General features: G+C 34.2%; 1 protein-coding gene across 3 annotated transcripts; it reads right to left on the bottom strand.

Annotated features, from left to right (window-relative positions):
* Nucleotides 1–1315: 1315 nt before the first annotated feature.
* On the bottom strand, nucleotides 1316–15901 carry LOC149822475 (uncharacterized). Of its 3 annotated transcripts, none has more exons than XM_089981564.1 (9): nucleotides 15411–15901; nucleotides 15162–15288; nucleotides 14952–15029; nucleotides 5380–5746; nucleotides 5040–5152; nucleotides 4410–4574; nucleotides 4176–4315; nucleotides 1673–1765; nucleotides 1316–1559 (listed from the first exon to the last, which is right to left on the bottom strand). In XM_089981564.1, the coding sequence occupies exons 1-9, from the start codon at nucleotides 15476–15478 to the stop codon at nucleotides 1400–1402; spliced, it is 1311 nt and encodes a 436-aa protein (XP_089837690.1). In that variant the 5' UTR covers nucleotides 15479–15901; the 3' UTR covers nucleotides 1316–1399. The 3 variants fall into 3 exon arrangements, with proteins under 3 accessions (XP_089837690.1, XP_089837689.1, XP_089837691.1); XM_089981563.1 differs by having other exon boundaries at nucleotides 15162–15312; XM_089981565.1 differs by lacking the exon at nucleotides 15411–15901 and adding an exon at nucleotides 5965–6182 and having other exon boundaries at nucleotides 15162–15223.
* Nucleotides 15902–21934: the final 6033 nt, after the last annotated feature.

Raw genomic sequence — 21934 nt, forward strand, 5'->3', positions numbered from 1 at the left:
TGTTTCCCACCCCACAGTGGAACGGAAGCAGATCAGGTCATGCTGAACATGAGCGTTTTTGCTCATGCCGACATCGTGACCGTCTATTTGCATTTTGGATGAATGCCACGTGGTTTTGTTGACTTTTGAGCTTTTTAAAATGCAAATCGGATGGCCATGATGTGGGCATGAGCAAAAATGCTCATGTTCAGCATGACCTGATCTGCTTCCCAGTGGAACATGGCAAATGAAAGGTCCATTTTAGCGTGAAACTGTTCCCCAGCTAAGGGATGCAGCTGAGTTTTCATATGAAAATATGATTTCTTATGAAAATGCAGGTCGCATCAGGGGGGCAATGGTGGAGAATTTGTTTCACTCTGGGCACACGGGAAAATTGTCCATTTTCCCACATACCGAGTGAAACAAAGAGCATGTTTACAATAATCCCGTGATTCCAGTTTTTTAAGATCTTGTGATTGCAAGTCACAAGCACAATGATTTTTCAAGGTTAGTGATACATGATTAAAGTACAAGTTGTGATTGTGATGGCGAACGGTGACTGTTTTTGCCTTTAATGTTGTGAAAGTTGGTCACAAGATTGACCTTGTGACCAACCATCACAATTCCCACTTTCTCTTCATCCCCACCTATGAGCAAAGCAAAAATGACTGAAATCAGAAGCGAGTGTGAAGCTTCACCAATACCACTTCATCATTTGAGCATCCATGCTCCATAGACTTTCTGCCCACACCCAAGTTTTGCGGTGGCTTTCAATTTGCATAGGACTTGAAACACTGCAGAATTCACCAAATCAATCCATAAAATCAGTATAGCAGCGCTCCCCTCGCAAACTTGAACAGATCTTAATTGTTCGGCAATGTCCTGACTGTGCACACTCCAAACTCAAGAACTCAACTCTACCCCACCCACCGATTGGTACCCAAACATGCATGCATGCCCGCATGAGAAAAAAGAGCATTACCCAATCTATTTTGAAATTGTTGGAAAAGATGACCAGAGCGTTCTAAGATTTGTATGGGCTCGCTCATAAGCTAGATCACTGCAAATAAGACTGGTCTCGTAGGATTAGTATACTTTTTATCAGTCTTTCTTTTTTTAACATGGAAAATCCAAACCGGAGTCTGAGACCTCGGCGATCTGGTCTTAGCCTGCCTTACTTCCAGTTGCCGTCCCAGCGGCAAAAAACTCCTTGGGCACCACCCTTGACCCCTAGGAAGTCTCTTGCTTCGCCTTGCAGAAAGGGACACCCACACGGGCACTTGTTTTAGCCAAAGCTAGTATGTCAAGGTTAAGCTTTTGTAGTTGCATAACTCAAGGAGCAACATAAAGACGACTTTACATTAGTAGAAGAACTAGGAGGTACATTCACTGAATGGAGCTTAAAAACCATGTAAAAACATTAAGGAACAGCTGATTTGCTAGATTTCTCAAATAATTTCCAGGATGATTCGATCCTTAGAAGATGCAGCTTCTCCACAAATGTTTCTAAAACCTCTGCCTCTTCTGCTGGCGCAAATGCCATGCATATGCTAAGCTCTTGGACTGCTTCTGCATATCTCCTGAACAAATAGTGAAATGATCCATAAATACATATTGATGCTTTGTTTGGTTCCTTTTGCTCCCCACTGCTCTGAAACAGCAGAGAGAGAGAAAGAGAGAGCAACAACATTACCTGCTGTGGTAGAGAAGCAAACCATGGTCTCTCCGCAAAGCCCAATTATGAGGTTGGAGAATCAACAGCCTCTCTGATGCCATGATAGCCAATCTGAGGTTCAAAACATCAGGTTGAAAGCAGTCAATAGAGAATAAAAAAAGTTCTGATACTCAAAGATTCATTGCAAGAAGCACATGGCAGTTTCTCTACTTAGGATGCATGAAAAGGAGAGTGCCTACGGAGCCTGTAAAGCAACTAAAATATCCTGCAAGATATTCATATGAATGCTGAAGACAGCTGATCTTTCATTTCTAAATCCTAAGTGACATCCAAGATTATAAGAACTAAGTTCACACGGATGAAAAGATTTTGATTATGTAGAGAGAAAGCAAAGCTAAGACATTTATTAGGTCTAATTCCATATCCACTGGAAGGAGATGGTATTTCAGCCTTATCTCTGCTAACCACACAAAAACCGCAATGAATATCTTTTTATCCTATTCTGTCATAAGGATGGAGTTTGGCATTGAATGGGGAAAATGGATGAGGAAGTGGATCTGTGAAGCTCACTGTATTGAATGAAAATGCAATGAATTTAGGCTTTCATCATATTTAGTAACTGAATTCTCACATATAATGAGTGAACAGGTCCAAATTCAGAACATGCATTTAAGCAGCAAGCCAGTTACATCGTGCTTTCAGACAAATGCAGGAAATAGGAACAAGATCTTGGCTAAAAGTCCAATGCTAACGTTCTTTTAAGGTAACAAAGTACAGATAACATAGCACACTACCTTTCTCAATAAACCAAGAAAAAAGTTGTCATGGGTTTGATGCAGGAATGCAAGCCCATGCATGCAGGAATAGCTGTCTGCAAGTTCTCATGCAAATCCATGCAAAAATCATACAACACAAACACATGGATCGAATTCATACATGAGAAAAGGATATATATAAAAAATACCTATCGCATATAGAGAAACAAAATGTGTTCAGATGTGGGTTATAAGCAGATGAACATGTAAATAAATACTCTAAACTTCAATATTGGCACACTGATCATTTTTTCACATTTGAGAACACTTCAAACAGTAAATCATAAACATTCTACTGATATGTAATAGTGATAAAGTAAGCTTAAGCAAAAATGCTGTACAGACTTTTATTTATAAGAATTTTGTTTTCCAACTTCCTCTGCCCATGCTCACAGTCATGATGCCAATCCCACCTCTTATCATTCTTCTTGTAGCCACAAACTTCATCCCTCATCTTGATCCCCAACTGGACCATTCTTATGCTTCCACACTGGACTCGGTACTTACTAGTAGATACCCAAAATAAAAGGGTCTTTTCATTCTTATAGGTCACATCACCTCTTTGATACTCTCATTAAGTCTTCATTTGATTTTTAGGTAGCAATATGGGCATGAAACTAACTGCAGGACATGGCTACTTGCATTCCCTTATCCTTTACTTGGTTGATCAACAGCACAAAGCTAAGCTTTCGAACAGTAAGATGTTCTACATAACCGTCCACAAACAAAAGTTGGAAGGCTCTTCAGCGCATGGGAAAAAAACCAACTCTTTTCCCTTTCCCCCTGACTTCCCAAAATTGTCACAGCATCTGATACTTGTGACTAATGATACATGAATATACATACACATATACTTATGTTTGTGACTTTGTGAATTCAAAATTCACAATATAAATCAATAAAGCATGAATATCATCTTAAAAAGTGCAAATTCCTGAATGGAAATTCTGAACCATAATAAACAATAAATAATATATCTAACTTGGAAATTGACATCTACATAATCAATGATAAATTTAAAGAAAAAGGTAACTAGAAAGTAAAACGGTAAATGAAAAAACTGCCCAACTTGTCAGCTATTCACATAAGAACCACCAACCTTCGTTTATTACATTTAGCAGCTTGTGTTTTCCATCAAATACACAATTGGTCTTAAAACATTTAATTGACTATTGTTGACCCAAAAAATGACTAAAATGTCCTGAACATTATTTTCCTAACAAAAAAAAGTTGGGTGATTCTTTGTGATAGCTGATAATTTTGGTGGCTTTTTGTAATTTACCCAAAATAAAAGATTGAATTCACTAAAAAACATGGATGAAGTTAGAGACATGTAGCTGACCATGTCCGATCAGGTTTGACTGTGTCCATGAAGTGTCATGGCATGCCAAGTGCCCATGTAGATTTCGTGTCATGTTGACTTGGGACATACACATAAAATATTGGTTCATTTCACATGATTGCTAGTATAAGGAGCATATGAAGCTGATTATTAGCAAGGACATTCATACAGGAAGCTTCCATGGGATCAATATCCCAAGAAAATTCTTGTTTAGTTCTATATTAATCCATGTGTCTCAGTCCTTGTTATCAGAAAACAGAAATTCAACCAGTATCAAAGGAACTGTGTACAGTGTACACTATGCGTACACTAGGCGAGCATTTACACAAATAAAGATTAGAGTTCCTAGGGAAAATTTGTATACCTCATCTCTTGGGGGCGCAATAAAGGTGGCCAAGAACCTTTAATATTTCTAGATTTGTCAGTACTATTATAAACAGGCCTGAGTGGAGAAGTCAACATCAATCCATGATTCAACCTTGAAGCACGTTTCCAGTGAAGCCTCTGTAAAAGGATACCGTAAGCAAGGATATTGAGAAAAATTAGGTTAATAGTGATATCTCATGAAGACTGTTGTTTTTGTATCTATTAGAATTACAATCAAATTGGCCAATGCAATCCCAATGATGTCTCTATTGGTCACGACTTCAAGCCCTAGAAGTGACTTGCTGTCCAAGTCGTAGGCCTTTGATCTAGGATCTTCAACACACTGTCCATTTATAACAGCAAACAAGTTGTGCCCTGATGAAGCCTTGAAAAGTTCCTGAGAAAAGAGATTGAGAAAACAAACCATCAGCAAATCAACATGAAAGTCTTCAAGGCAAGAGAGAAATTTTTTGCAATTTCAGTATAATGGAAGACTAGAATATGCAGACCTACAAGAACAATTAAAAAGATGGAAGAGCTAAGAGCTTGACAATTTTACACAAAAACTCCAATTTATAATATTACAATCAACATTCAACAAAGTAAGTCCAAGTTGTCCATCTGAAAGTTGACAGCCTCCAGAAACCCATTTAACAGTAACCCAAACTAAAAGGTTTTCAGATGATAAAACATTTTGTGAGAACATATAACCACTAGACTTAGACTGCAGGAGGTGTTGTTGACAGAGAATAGCACTCCTGCTTGGAGTGGCTTCCGAGTTCCAACTTCAAAAAATTCTACAGTTTTTCATAGCCATTATCGACACATTCAGTATGAAGTACAAATAAATTTTGCAACGTACCTCCAGACTATAGATGTTAGGCCATATCAAAAAATCTTCCCCAACTCGAGATCCCACCATGTTAATGCCTAGTCTTTGACAAACTTCAATGTAAATTATGCTAAGGATGATAGCTGCCAACAAATGAATAGCTATTCCAGGTAAGCTTAATAAATAACAATCTCCAATCATTCAGTAAATGGCACACACATTCAAGTGAGCACATAACATCAATAAGAGCACAGGGAAAAACTCAAACCTAGCTCATTATTCAAGCAAGAATTTAAACATAAAATGAAAAATGAATTCTGCAAATAAGTGGGAAGACATAGTAAGGAAATAAAGAAAAATAAAATCATACCGCTGCTGAATCCAGAGCTTAATGCAGTGTGCAAATATGAAAACTTTGAATCCACCAGAACAGGAGACCTTTTAAATCTTCTTGTTTCAAAAAGAACTACATTCACAGATTCTAAAACCTGCACCAAATGGCAACCAATATCTCTCGAGATTAATTCAGCTTCTACTTCCTTTGCAATAACATCCAGCTCTTCCAGCCAGCCAGAAATGTTCTTGCCAGCCATAGGTATATCTTCGACATTATCCCATCCATATTTCACTTCAACAGGGAATAAAGAATCTTTCTGTTCATTTGAAAATGAGGAAGCATCCATATCTCGGTTAAAAGAAACAAAAGCTTCATCTTCAGCTGCAATAAAAAGCAAGGCCTGCGGAAGACATGTTGCATAGTTCAGCCATCATGTTTCCCAGATGAAAGAAGTGTAGGATAAATTTTTTTGATCCAGAAGATATATAACCACTGAAGTCAATAATAGCAAGCAAAGTCACAAGTTTCAGTCTCCAGCCATTTTACCAGAATCTGCAAGGTGTTTTCACAAAAAAATATATCAAAAGAATCAAGCAATAGATATAGACCTACTCTTACGTTGTGCTTTACTCTATTAAATCCCCCAATGTGGAAGGAGACAGATTCTTCCAACTCTTTGAAACCTAGGATTTTCATCCAACTCATTACGTTTTTCTCCGAAACGGCTCAGTCCCTCTGTGTGGGAAAACAGATTCTTCTGACTCTGAGACCTAGGTTTTTCACCCAAATCATTCCATTTTCCTTCAAAACAGCTCAGCTATTTGCACTTTAGAAAGCTGGAAGGAATAAAACAGAAGAGAAAATCAACTTATCATCAAACAATTTATGAAATAATATTCTAGCACTTTTTTCTAAAATTGCTTCCTATAGAGATAAGTTTTAGGGGCTTCTACCTTTTTGGTGTTGGAAGCAATGTTCTGAAAATTTAACACAGCTTCAGCTGGTTTGGTTGAGGATTCAATTGATTGAATTGAACAAATCAAACAAAATTTTTTAGATAGTAAAATGTTTCACTGAAAAAATAGTTGAAGATATTATCACAAATGACATTCGAAGTGTTTCCCGGGATATAGTTCAAAACAGAACCCACATTCATTTCCTAAAGGCAACCTAAATGGGTCAACACAGGTGCAAAAAAATATGTCAAAGAAAATCACAGAGTTAGTAGAAAATGCATTAAAAGAAAAATGGATTCCAAGTCCAGAACCTTCTCGGCTGCCTTCCTTTCTTGGAATCAATTCAATAATTCAAAAGGTTTTGGATAGGTTTCAGATCCATTTGAAGGGTAGAAAAAATTTACAAAAAAAAATTAAATGTTTTGAAATGGAATAGGAAATTGGTTTAGCTAAAGGAGTCCAAAAACATCAAGTTCATATTGTCTCTAGAATCTTTTAAATCTTCCTTAAGAAACATCTGAAACCTGATGGAATCAAAAGATATATAGATTCAGTAAAAGAAATCCTCAAAATATCTCAAGAATAGCAAAAGAAGTCGCTAATCTTTGGGCAGTACCAGTTATGAAGCTTTAACAAACCCAACTGTCTAAGATTCTATTCAGATTGACTGATTCAGGCCAGTTCAGCTTGAATTTCAAGACACTGGTTTGAAGCAAATATCACAAAGATCATTCCTGGGATATTTTCAGCAAGATGGCATCTTGGGACATTTTAAAATGTCTTTTTTTTTCTCAAGGAAAGCTCAACAAATTAAAAAAACAAAAAATATAAAATTTACCAATAAGAAAACCAAAATAAATATTTTATAGGTAATGCTATCATCCTTAGTCACAACATAGTAATGTTATATAATTACAGTAGTAGTTATAGTAGTATAAGTATTAATGTTAATAGTAAATAATTAACGATAGTAATACTAATAATATGATGATGATGGCAGTAGTCAAGGTTTTATCCATGATGATGATAAATCATGATACTCCTAGCCAGTGTTGTGAAAAGCGTTGAGGCGTAGCGAGGCGCTCCACCAAAAACCGAGGCGTAAGCCCCAATTTTTTTTTTGAAAACTTTACAAAAATTATAAAAAAATCTAAAAATACAAATAAATAAAGAAATGCTTTATTGATGAAATAACAACCAATAAAAAATAGAAAATCTCAAATAAGTACTAAAAAATATGAGATTAACATATAAAAGTAACTAAAAACTGATTATATAACTGGAAAATATATGAGATTAACAAAAAAAAGTTAAAATTTACTAAGAAACTGATTACATAACTGAAATAACTGGAAAATATATGAGATTATTCTAAAAAATATGAGATTAACATATAAAAGTAACTAAAGAAATGATTACATAACTGGAAAATATATGAGATTAACCAACAAAAGATAAAATATACGAAAGAACGGATTACATAACTGGAAAATATATGAGATTAACCAACAAAAGTTAAAACATATGAGATTATTCTAAAAAATATGAGATTAACATATAAAAGTAACTAAAAAATTGATTACATAACTGGAAAATATATGAGATTAACCAAAAAAAGTTAAAATATACTAAGAAACTGATTACATAACTGAAATAACTGGAAAATATATAAGATTAACCTACAAAAGTTAAAATATATGAGATTATTCTAAAAAATGTGAGATTAACATATAAAAGTAACTAAAAACTGATTACATAACTGGAAAATATATGAGATTAACCAACATAAGTTAAAATATACTAAAAAACTGATTACATAACTGAAATAACTGAAAAATATCCGAGATTAAACTACAAAAGTTAAAATATATGAGATTATTCTAAAAAATATGAGATTAACATATAAAATTAACTAAAAAACTGATTACATAACTGAAAAATATATGAGATTAACCAACAAAAGTTAAAATATATTAAGAAACTAATTACATGACTAAAATAACTAAAAAATATACGAGATTAACCTACAAAAGTTAAAATATAGTAATATACTAATAAACTTATTACATAACTGAAATAACTAGAAAATATATGAGATTAACCTACAAAAACTTTGTTGATTATGTCTCAGAAATCTTGTTGTAAAAAAAAATTGCGCCTTGAGGCATAGAGGGCCGCGCCTCAAGGCGAGGCGCGCCTTTTGCGCCTCAAGGCACATTTTTGATAACACTGCTCCTAGCATAACATGATAAAATGGATATGGTTAAGAAGTGGGTGCCATAAGCAACAAAAAGTGGGAAATGATTAGATCTTGCTTGAGAACCGCATGTGAATAAGCTGGTGAGAGAAGCAAGTAGGAATAAACCTGAAAGGGAAATTATATATATATATATTATATATCAGTAAAAAACAATTTTTTTAAGCAATTTACAAGTTCTCAGGTAACTATAGTCATTAGTAATATTATTCGAGAATCCGTTGCAACGAAGCTTCCCCTGGGGTTCTAAGAAGCTTCTGGTGACTATAGTCATTAAATTATTTGACACGTTTATATGTTATTAAACATTAACCGTATTAACCAATGTTGTAAGTATAGTTACTATAGGCAAAAGCGATATGATACACACTCATTGCGATATGAGTGTGCATTATATCCGTAGTGTGCGTATCATACAATACAGCCATATATCATGTCGTGTCGTATGATACATGGTGTGTCGTATGATACGCCTTTGGCACACTCTAAAAAGGGCCGAAACTTGTTTTTTATTTTTTTTGTTTTAAAGACCTCTTGAGGGCCGACTTTCTCATTTGTGTAGAGGCCAATAAAGGGGTATTCACACACCCTAGGAGTCGTGAGAGAGATTTGAGGGTCGATCCTAGCACAAGTGTGAGGGATTTTGCAGTTTGCTCAAGTAAGAGTGCATTTTCACAAAATTTCCACTCAAGAAAGTGGGTTAAGGTAAAAAATCCCTATTATTTGCTTTTTATTGAGTTTTTTTCTAAAAAATGCCACCATATGATCTGACATAGCGATGGGGCACTCAAGTAATGACTGAAAACCGATTGAAAATCGAGTGCAACTATTTCTATAATATTTTTTCGGGTGGTATCTCTTGGTTGAAGCATCATTTAGCCGAAACACATCTCAATGTTATGGCATACATGCCAAAGAATTTGTCAGATGCCGTGAAATGGCAATGCCAGCCATTACTCACTGGTTTGAGAGAAAAAAGATAATTATTAAACTTATTTACAATCATGAATGGATTTTAAGCCTGGCATGAGAGAAAAAAGACAATTACTAAATTTATTTACAATCATGCATGGATTTTGAGCCTAATGAGAAAGTACACTAGTGGTGTTGAGTTGATTCGTAGTGTAGCTACTAGATTTGCTACGAATTTTTGTAATAGTGCAAAGTACAGTACAAAATAAAACTACACTAAAAAATATTTTCATCAGATAAGTGGAATGCATATCTCTATGTATAAAAAAACCAAGAAAAATTATAGATATTGTATTTAAAAGTGAATTTTGAGATTCATGCGGGAAGTTGAGAATCACTATACCTTTGGTAAAGGTGCTTCGATTGGTGAACAGTGAAGATAAACCAAATATGGGTTATCTATATAAAATCATGGATAAGGCAAAATAGGCCATTACAGATAATTTGAATGGGAAAAAAATTTACATGCCTATATAGAACATCATTGATCATAATGTAGACTGAAAAACTCCATCAACCTCTTCATGCTGCAACATGTTATTAAATCTTGCATTTAGATACTCTTCTACGTTTAAATTTAAAATAGTGAAGGAAGCCAACAAGGGACTTTTGAATTGCATCGAAAAGTTGATCCCTAAATATGGCATTCAAGATCAAATTCATAAAGATATGAAAATTTATGATAATCCATTGTATGATATGGGAAGCCCTGCAACAGTGTGAAACCGTGCCACGATGCATTCCGGTAATTTATTTTTGTCTATTTCAATTTTAATTTCATATTGTTATTTAGTTATGATGTTTTATATGATTATAATTGTTATTGTCTTATTGACTTCTCATTTTTTTATTTTTTTCAGACATATGGTGAACTAGGTTTAAAAGTAATGTTCCAAATTTGAGAGCCTTTGACATTTGCATTCTTAGCCAAACATTTAGTGCAAGTGGATGCAAGAGAAACTAGGGCATCTTTGAGCAAATCCATAAAAAAAGAATAAATAGATTGGAGCACAAAAAGCTTAATGACCTTATCCACATTCGCTACAACTTACAATTGGGGCAAAGGTATATAAAATTATGCAGTTTATTTGTCATTTTCATTTATTTATTTAAAGTTTTTTTTGTATATCATACAAAATCCAACTAATTTTAATTTTTTCATGTCATCTTTTTAAGCAAATAAAGAAGTTACCATCAAGAAGACACAAAAAGCAATTTGATCCCATCAGTTTAAAAATTTTTGATGCATTAGATGCATGAATTAAAGAAGAAGTAGGTATTTTGAATGAAGAGAGCATTAAGTGGATCAACATGAAAGGAGCACAAGAGACAGATGATGAAGAGCCCACGTATATTGGAGAGGATGTGAATGTCGAAGGAGAATAAAAAGAAGATAATGATGATGATTGAGGTTATATTTTAAAAAACTTAGTTATTTAACATAAACTTGGCTATTTTGTTTTTGCTTATGTAACATAGAAGCATGAGTCTTGTGGCATGTTCTTAATTGCAAGATATTTAATATTTTGCATTGTTCTTGTGAGATAATTAATGTTTGATGATGTCTTATGCATCTCATAGAGACATAAATGCTTTATATGCGATTTTATGGTTGTATTTTATGCAATTCATCAATGTTTCATGTGTTATGTTTTTTTATGTTTTTTGCTATTTTTTCTGATTTTTCATGATGTTGGAATTTCTGAAAAAAATTATTAAAAAATTATGAATTGTTACGATAAAATACAATATGATACATATCTTATTTTGGGACCGACCGATACGAGACTTACAACCTTGGTATTAATAGTTTAGAATGAAAAAAAGAATATTTTTCATGATTTTGCAATAAATTGTGGTAATGCTAAAAAAATTGTTGAACTTAAAATGGCATAAAATGATACAATAAAGCCATTTTATACACAACAGATGATATAGATTTATTTTCTAATAAAAGGATTAAATATTCACATATTGTTCTAATGACATCCCAGTTTAAATTTATCTTTAACAAAAAAAAATGCAGGGACTAGACACCTTTCAAAAGTTGTGTTTATGTTAGATATGAGTTTAATAAAAATTGGCCTCCAATAGTGTAATTGATTTTATCATGCTTTATAAATCAAATCAGGATAAATAAAAAAATGATAAAATAAAAATATTACAATCATTTTGTTAATTTATCATTTTCCAGTTAAAATATCATGAAAATGATGAGTATATTTACCACAGTAGAAGATATAAAACTATTTTCTAATGAAAGATTGAACAAGCAAATAACAGAACACTAACAAATGCTTCAGTTTAAATTTACATTTTGAAATAGAAAACCACGAGAATAGCCTCCCTTCAAAAGTTACATGGTTGGAATGTAGAAGAATGTTAAAGCATGTGAATCTTCTGAGAAAGTAAAATGGAGGTTTGAAGAAAATAAAACAAATTTTCACGTATGCTAGGGAGAAAAATCCCACACCAACAGTAGCATGAATGAGAAAACCATGCATATGATAGAAGTTTGCCACATTTCTTTTCCAAAACAATGACTCCTAAAGAATAGTGAAGATGCAGACGATAGGTTAACCTATTTCTTACTATAACTGCTGCCCTTGATTCCAGCACAAAATTTTCAACCTATGACAAGTGGGACTTGTGTCAATTGTTCAGTAAGTGGGACTTGTGTAAATTGTTCAGTAATCATTTTTCAAGAGAAACCTACAAAACTTGACAACCTTTCTCATAAATTCAAACAAAGTTGTGTTTGATAACCAAATGTCCTGCTATCTATGTCACATGAATACTCCAATTTGGCCCCCATATCACGTCCCCAAATATACTAGTCATATTGAAAACCATAAAAATGGGCATATCCATGTGACATAGTCTGCCATGGTGGATAGATGGCCAGAAAACAGGCTGGGATTGCTAATCAATTTCTTTTCTAGATATCCAAACAATTTCCCTTTTTTATTCAAATCTTCATTGTGAAGGACACTGGTACTTACCCAAGATCCCCGGCAATCTTTGCCTGATATTTTCTAGAGGGAGATATTATGTGGATCCAACAGGGAAAGTTCCCAAAAAGTCCTTTATAAGAATTTACTCCAAGTTTATTACCAACTATACTTCATCAGAACACTTTTTTGCATTTTTATCATAATGTTCTAATTAATTTGAAACACATAAACCATACATTAAGGTTCATTATAAAAAAGAGCAAAAGAAAGAAACAGCCTCTGCACAGATTTTTTTTGTGCTCTCCCTTGGTGGAAAAATATACCATCCCATTAATATACACAAATTCCATTATAGTCCAAAATACATACATATCTTTTACTGTTTTTTAGCACATGCTGACATTTCAACAGAAAATTATGAGATGCAGGATAAGATTACCCAAAGGATGCCTGCACAATAGCTGACCATCAAGGGTAATGCAGCATTATAAGCAGGAAAACAAGAAAAGATTTACTCAATTGTAGGTTATCTTGCAGAATCTCAAGCCTACTTGCACAGGTATCATAGGCTAGTGGGCTTTGACCATTCTTAATGCCTAACATTAGCTTTTCCCTTTGCCTTTTTTTCTTGCTGTTTTTCCACATTTTATTTGTGCCAAATTTTAATTAAGAAAAACAGGTTTCATTGCTACAATCCAAGAGTTCACAACTCCAAGATAGTTGACATGTTTATAACTTTATGTAGGTTGTCTAGCTACACTATAGCTGAAATACATGGCAATGCAAGCATAACTTAAGTAGCTCCAGTCCTTATAGAATCTGATCTACAGTTGAAAATCCTGAATGAGATCAAACCATGTAAACTCGTCCATAAGAATGGGCTAATCTAAGTAACATCACAAATGTGTTCCCCAAGTTTTTGTTCCCTTCCAACCTGTAACATCATGACCAACACAAACAATACATAAAGAATGCGAACTGACAAGTGGACTGCGAACTGACAAGTGGACTGATAAGCAAATGCGGCATTGTAACCTGTTAGCCCATGAGTCCACATGACAAGAAATCAAGATGAGTAGATCCCTCATCTCATATGACACCTGATATGAAAGCATATAACTGATTTTCAAATATTACAAAACCCCACCCATGCCCCCCCCCCCCTCCCTCCATTGCGGGGTCCACATGCTCTAGCAAGGATTTAACGCACTACCACAAGTCTATTCATAAGATGCATTCACAGGCAATCCCATGGACAGAATAAATGGCACCTTATCAAAAAGAAAAGGATCATCAAACCATCATAAAAGTGTGAAACTTGCCAGCATTCTCAACAAGTTACAAGCATGATCACCATGCAAATAATGTTTTATTAAGGCTCTATATATAAAATGGGTTGGTTACGCATCAAATTTCAAGTTTCAAGACAGTGTGCATAGCCAAGTGAAACAAATGACTGCATGACAAGTTGTGCGATAATTATATATGTTTCATGATAATTACATAGAAAATGTCCGTGAATATCATTCTGACTTCCAATAGCTTAAAAACACTAAATCATGGAAACTATAAACCAGTTAAAAGTACCTTTAGATCTAACACTACAGCCAGCAGAAGAAACATTCACAACAGGTATCTAAGCTGCATGTCCAACCAAAGGAGATACAGATAAACACATAGCTTGATCAGCCCATGACAAAAACTCTAGTAACATTGTCACTTCACCCTGATGGCCAACCGGGGAGTGAAACAGAACCAAAACAGCCACTTCAAAACAAAAAACCAAAACATCCACATATGAGCCAGGATGGACCTGGAGCATTGGCTTGAAAAACTTGATAAATTTGGCTTAACAGGGCCAAGAAGCAAGTTCCCTTGCAGACAAATACTCAAAGAACAACAGACTTAAGATACAACAGCAGTTTAGAGTCTTTAGACAGAAGTGAAACAGCAAATAGATAGCTTAATCTCTCATAATGCAAAATACAACACATACAGATCAAGGCCTCATGCTAGACAAGAGTAGGGGGAAATTTCATCATCTTAGCCAACCGGAAACTAAAAATAAAAAACTTGTAAATAACATTTTCTCCAATCAAATACATTTGCACAAAGCAAAATGGCTCAAGACCAAAATACATCTCCTCAAGAATAAAGCTGAGCTCCAGGAACATTTATAAAAATGCAGCAATATTTAGCTTAAATGATTTTAAAATAACAAAGAGGAGGACCATTATGTAACCATGCACGGGGCCACCATGAGAAGAAACATCTGCCATGCCCACAGGAACATGAAATCAAGAGGGGAAGTGAACTATTAGCACTGGAAAACCGCAATATTTAGGAAAAACTTGACCAAGATAAGAAGCATAAGGAAAGAAAGAGAGCTACAGAATCCGGTACACGTCGACGCTATATCAAATTTTTTACTTGGATTCAGATCCACAAAAAGAGAGGACACAATACCTTAGCAAGTGAAATATCACTGTCCTTGTTCGCAAAGGAGATCTCCTGAGTGAACTTCTGCCTTGCCATTTTAAGAACCTAAAATTCCCAAGTAAAACAAAAACAATACTCCTCTGAGATATAAGGGGGAGAGGGGAGATGGAGGAGAAAGTAAAAACAAAAGCACCAACCACCGCATTTCTATGAAGAATTCCAGAGAGAGAGAGAGACCTTGGTGTAAGAATTTTCCGTCTGGCTAAGGACGTTGAGGGTAGAGGCGGCAGCAAGCGGCCCGAAGACCACCCGTCGTCTTCCTCGACTCGAGAAATCAGTCGTGGCCGTTGCCATCGTTTTGTTACTACAACCCCACCAAGGATTGATCCTGAGCTCGTAATATCAAAACCAATACATGCAAATCCACACATACCCACATAATTGAAACAAACAAAAAAAGGTTGTTGGTCATCATCCAATCCTTACCGGAGAGGCAAGCTCCCCTTGGTCGAATAAACGCATGCAGCAATTGTCGGACGCAACAGAGATGCCATAGCACAGAGAGAGAGAGAGAGAGAGAGAGAGAGAGAGAGAGAGAGAGAGAGAGAGAGAGAGAGAGAGAGAGAGAGAGAGATCAAAGGATCACGCGTTGTTGCTGGCTCCTACGCGGAAAAACGATTCGTTGTAGCAAGAGCAAGAGTTTATGGTGGTAGGAACAGGGGAGGACGAGTGACGCTTTCGTGGTGTCACCATCGAAGAAGAAGAAGAGTCGAAGCCTCCTCCAAGACACCTGGCCTCGACGAAGGCAGAGGACAGACCTCTCAACATCACTACCACCAACGAAAAACGAGAGAAGAGAATCAGGAATTGGGCACTGCAGAAGGGCAGAGGCAAGGCCAACGTAAACCACAATATCGGCCTTCGATAGAACCGATGGGTTCCAAGAAATGAACGAATGGTGGGAGTTTTAAAGAGTGCAATGAATGAGAGTTCACGCCCCTGCATCCCTTCCTTCTTTGGTGGTCTTCTTGAATCTCTCTCACAATGATAAGGGGGGGGGAGGGGGGGGGGGGTGAAGGTGAAAACTTTGGAAAAGAAAAAAGTGATTGTGGACAATGATGTCGCTTGACAGAGATGTCCTTTGCTTTTATATAGATAAGGCCTTTCCTTTTCTTCTCCCTTTAAAATTGCCATCTTTTATCTGTCGCCCACTGTGTCGTAATGATCGTCTCGAGCTATGAATCGTTTTTCAAACTATTCAGCTGAATCGAGTGATATTGATCTGGAGATGAATTGATCTCTTTTGATCAACTAACCCGTGTCAAAATATATTAAAATACATTCTAAAAATTAGTTGTGATCATTTTTTAGACTTTTTTAGTCAGTTCAGGTCGTGTGTATCCATTTTCTGCTGATATGATTGGGTATCCGGCCAATACTGACAACACTGTGCCTACCTTGTCTTTTCTTATCAGTAAAATTAGCACCATAAGTGAGTCTTAGTCTCTTTCGAACATGACCAAAACTAACTTTTGCTGCGCGCGATGAACGTTTCACGCAAGTTCGTTTTGATCATGCAGCTACCACTTTTCCCTCACATTAGATATGAATCAATGCAGTTAGGTGGCCTGAAAGGGTTTAGCTCATCTGATTAGATGTTACCAAGTTGATGAAACCTCACAAAATCGAAATCCACGAGCAGCGTTCCTTTCTGTTAGGTCAAAACTGGCTGTACCCTCTCGTGAAAGAGAGGATTCCAAAAATTTTATCAACCGGAAGCCAGCTAATGTTCAATCGACGACAGACAACGTTTATTTTCTTACATTTATAAAAAAAAGATTAATAGAGTTTTGCTCTTTTCAGCTATGGAACTGTCTGGATTATTACATGGAACACTAACTAACGGGGTGTATATGGGTGATGGTAGCTGTCTGACATCAAAAAAAGAAATTGATTGTGTCGCTTGCCCCGTGATGACGTCATCCACCTTTCATATGGTGCTATGAATGATTTACCTTGAGTGGCGTTTTGGACTTTCTGCTGGCACCTTGAACTGTTTTGCGTTTGGGTTTCTACTCTTTTTTCCACTTTTTTGGGCAGTCAGTTTCGTATGAGTTTGATTGCCTTTGGATATCAAATTGGTGATTGGATTTAGACGCAAGATTAGGAGTTGAACTTCAGGTATATCGGTAAATTTACCGGCATTGTTGATTGACTGCGTGGAGCCCAAGCTGTCGATAGGAGCAAATTTTGTTAGCATCCAATCAAATGGCCAAGATGCCGCCAGGGGACTGGGTATCTTGGTGGCGTTTGGACCAAGATGGAGTAGATAAAACAGGAAATGGATTGGGGATAGAGATTAAAATAAAAATTAGTGCGAGAAAGGACTTACTCTTGCCCTCCACCCTGCTCGGTTCCTGATCTTCGTTAAGAAAATTATTATTATATCCTTTTATATATATATATATATATATTCTTAGCTCTAACAAAAAATGCTTTTTAGAATATCTCCTCTCTCTCTTTTCTTTAACTAGCCACATGTGCTCCCATTTCTCTCATTTCCTTCCTCTAATGGTGTAAGACGGTAGCAGTGGAAGGATAGGAGAAACGCACCCCTCCTCCCCGCCTTGGCCCATTTGAATCAAAGATGAAGGACATGAATCAGAGAATGAACCGGGGATGGAGGTTAAAATCAAAATTCGTGCTGCTGAAGGAAAAAATCTTGAGACAAGGCAAGTCCCCCACCCCGCCCCAGTCCATTGCCATCCCTAGATGTGGCCTATTTAATCGAATAGATCCAACAATTTTTTATTTTTAAGTTGATTATGAAGGCAGAGGTACTAGCCTCAAAGTTTTATGCTGTCGACACGACGACAATAGGTATAGCAGGCTGAGTCAGTGCGAACAGGTCTTCATGCCGGTGCAGTGGCTTCGAGTTATAAATTCTAAAGAAAGTTGATTCAATCATTTTTTTTTATTTGTGATTTTTGTGATAGTTTTGATTTTTTTAGAAGAGTTATGACACTTATTGGCTACTATATTGTTCAACATTAAAATGCGCATTTTGAAATTTGATCGGATTTTATAAGCCATCCTGTGCATTGTTTTTGTATTTTCTTGTTTAAGATAATCTTTCTTAATTTTTTTGTTTTTATGATTTTTGAATTTCTTTTAGGAAATCAAAAGTTTAAAGAAAGCTAATTTGAACTATTTGAATCAATTTCATTTGGGTTGGTTATGTGAATAGTTTAAAAAAAAAACGGTTGAAAAATGAATTCTAATTAACATTTGTTTAAAATGCACATATTTCTTCCCCAACCCCCTTGTAATTGGGGTAGAAATTTACGAGTCTGTTGAATAATGAGTCGCAACTTTTCAATTTAGGGCGGATTCACAATTCAATGTTTGTTTTATCTCATGTCTCAATGTAATCCCCATTCTAAATTTATTTCACTTATTTGAGATCTGACATATTCAATAAATCATTAGAAAAATGAATGATTCTAGCATTTGGATCCCTCATATTACCCTTTGGATTTGAAATTAAGATATGAGGCACTTTAGTTGAATTCAAAATCTAGTATTTGATGAAGGTAGACTTCTTGTCTACATTTTGTACAATTGAAACTTTGGATGCAAGTTGTACACTCAATATGGCCTTATAGATGTGTTAAAATGTATTTTGGAACATATGTTTTTACATAAAAAATAGAATTTTTTTATTTTTTAAAATTTGGCACTTTGTGGCCTATTGACTTTTGAAACCCTAAAAAAACTTAAGTACATGTTGCATGCATAATTGCATAAAAATTCTATTTTGCCCTACCTAACTTGTTTCAAGCATACCGTATTGATACAAAACTAATTCTAAAAACACTGAACCCAGTTTTAAAAATGCCAAGAAACTCGTTTCTAAATGCATATTAAACTCATCTGTAAGAATATAAAAAAATTGATCCCTTGTATAATTGAAACCAGTACCAAACCTTGTTCCATCTACGGTGGTGTCAGTAATTATATCCCTCTTAAATAAGGTGAGTAATAGGACCTCCACAGACCCTCATAAATTGTTTTTATATAAGTAGATTTATCTTATTTCTATTGAAACAATTAGTTGGCCCATCTCACTTCCATGGTCGCAGTCATGCGTGGTTGTTTCCTTTTATTTAATCCAAACCTATTTTTTGTACTTTTTATAATTTCATGGTTAAGGTTTGAGAAGACACAAGATATCATACTCATAGTTGCAAGTACTTTTCACAATATTTTGCAAAAGGCGGTCTTTAGGGCATTAACCATATTAACTTCAGATTATTTAGTTATTGTCTTAAAACATTTTGCTTTTACATGTGCTTGAGACATTGGTCCAATTTTATAACTATATATTGAGCAATTATGTGATATTTTAATGTTTAAAGTAAGCACTTTTGCTTTAAATTTTAGCATTTTTTATCACAACATATATAATGTCATTATTCTTACAATACAAATGACGAGAATTAATTTACACAAACTCGTATCAATTTCATTAGAAACTCGTACCATCATAAAAAAAAAACACATACCAAAATTGTGTATCAATGTCTATTAGAGACTTGTATCAAAATTTTTAGATACATGTTTCAATGAAAACATACCCGAAACTTTTAAGGGCCTTGTGTACCTGTATCGGTCTTTGGCAACTATGGTTGCAACTCCATAACCTAAGGCTTATTTTCAACTAAACAAACTATATAGACCACATTTATAATGTTAGATCCACAAAATAATAGAAAATAAATGTTGTTTTCAACTACATTATTAAGTTCCATACCATTTATCTTTTTAACCATCTTAGACTTCTTTAAAAAACACATATTTTCATGTATTTTTTACTTAATCTAAACTTGTAAATGTGATCTTTATGCTTCATTTAGTAGAAAACATGTATTAGTATAAGCAATTTTCATGTTTAAATGTGTTTTTAGTTTAACAAAAAAGATCAACATTTCATATTACACCAAAAATTTGATTAATTAAAAATCAAGAATTTTGTTAAATTAATTTGATCTAAAGCATAATTCTTAGTAAATAAATAATGATAAACACATCTATAGTTTGGATTAAGCAAAAAACACATGCAAATGGGTTTTTTTTAAAAGGGTCTAAAATGGTATGGGACATAAATGGTTTGGAACATAGTTGGCAAACTTGGCAAGTCAACTCGTGACTCACCCTACTTGTCTCAGATCAGGACCTAACCAAGCTAAAAAAGTAGTATAACATGTTTAGGACCAAACTTGGCCAAGTCACATTTTGACTCTGCCGAGTCAACTAAGACTCGACTGAGTTTATCATTGACTTAGTTGAGTCTTAAATACTATGTTAAAACTTCAATAACTAAAAACATGTTTTGCTAAAAGCATTAAATATGTTTTGCTAAAAATTCACATTGAAATTTTCAATTTTCCAGAGCTAGATTTTTGAAATATTTTTAGTTTCCAAATTTGCATTTGGTGTTGGTACTCAATGAATGAGAATTTATTAGCATTCAAGAGAGAGAGATACATAATTAAATAATAATATTTAATACTAAAATAATGATAATAAATAGGTATTTTATCAAAATGACACTATTTTAATGCATCTAAGCAACTCTCATGCAAATATCAATATTTTCTGAATATTTTATTTTTAAAATATAAAATATCATTATTATAATGTGATGTTTACATTTTATCAAATGCATGATGATATTTTGTAAATAACACACTAATTTTTAATTTTAAATAGTGAAAATATTAATTTTAATATTTTAAAATATGTTTAATGTATATATATAAATTTTGAAGTTATGTTTATTACTATATATAATAAATCACACCTAATATACTTTTTTATATAATAAATTACATACTTATTATTCATTTTTAATAAATTAAATAATTTTTTTTACTCGCCCAAAGTTGTTGTATGTGGCCAATTCGATACTGAATCACGAGAATGCCAACCATGGTTTGGAACCTACACATCACTCTCTCTCTATATATATATGTGGCTAATTTAACATTAAACATAGATTCAATTTTGTTAAAATAACTAAAATACCCTTAAATAAATGACATTAAAAAAAATACATGATTACTTTTTAAGGTTAGCAAGGTAACTTTGATAAATTCATAAAGTTACTTTTTTGCAAAATGTGTTTGACTTTTCATTTTTCTCAAAGTTCAAAGGATCTATCATGCTAAAAAAAGCAAACATATATTTTTTAAATGTCATTCATTTAAGAATATTTTTAGTTATTTTTATTATTAAATACAACTAGTTTAATGTTAGATTAAAACACACACACACACACACACACACACACACACACACACACACACACACACATATATATATATATATATATATATATATATATATATATATATATATATATATATATATATATATATATATAGAGAGAGAGAGAGAGAGAGAGAGAGAGAGAGAGAGTAGTAGTAGTTGCTAATCATAACCATGGGTCTTTGGAAGGGTTTTTCCGTATTTTCTTTAAATCTAGCCATATAGATGTATTCTACATGTTGAATTTATAGGAATTGACTCTTGGATCATATGAATATGATATATAGGTAGGTTTTTATAAGGCTTAAAAATTGACCATGTTGAATATATTTGTATGGTTCAATTTTAAGAAAAACATGAAAAACCCTTCAAAAGCCCCAATTACTGACAATTAGTTAGAAAAGTGGTTAGCAACTACCACTATGTATATAGAGAGAAATGGGTAGGTACAAATTTGATACGTGCCAAATGGGTTTTTCTAGCCTTTTAGTGTTTTTTGCAGTTTTGATCCCATAAATGTGTTGGGCATGGTCGATTTATGAGGAATCCATACCTGGATCATGTGTTTTCGAAAAAAATGATATTTGAAACCTTGAAAATTTATAAAGATTTTGGACTGTTGATTTTTTGAATCTTATAAAAACTCACCCATGTGTCGAAATCGAATACTTCAAGAGCTT

This window comes from Nuphar pumila, chromosome 11 (genome assembly GCF_984573655.1).
Source record: "Nuphar pumila chromosome 11, dmNupPumi1.hap1.1, whole genome shotgun sequence".
NCBI lineage: Eukaryota > Viridiplantae > Streptophyta > Magnoliopsida > Nymphaeales > Nymphaeaceae > Nuphar > Nuphar pumila.

What these genes read in the sequence shown, in the direction of transcription:
- LOC149822475 (XM_089981563.1), bottom strand. Translation starts at nt 15,478, where the DNA reads ATGGCATCTCTGTTGCGTCCGACAATTGCTGCATGCGTTTATTCGACC. An exon ending in AAGGGGAGCTTGCCTCTCCG is followed by an intron (nt 15,313 to 15,410) that starts GTAAGGATTGGA and finishes TTACGAGCTCAG; the next exon opens with GATCAATCCTTGGTGGGGTT. An exon ending in TTGCATTGGCCAATTTGATT is followed by an intron (nt 4,316 to 4,409) that starts GTAATTCTAATA and finishes ATCCTTTTACAG; the next exon opens with AGGCTTCACTGGAAACGTGC.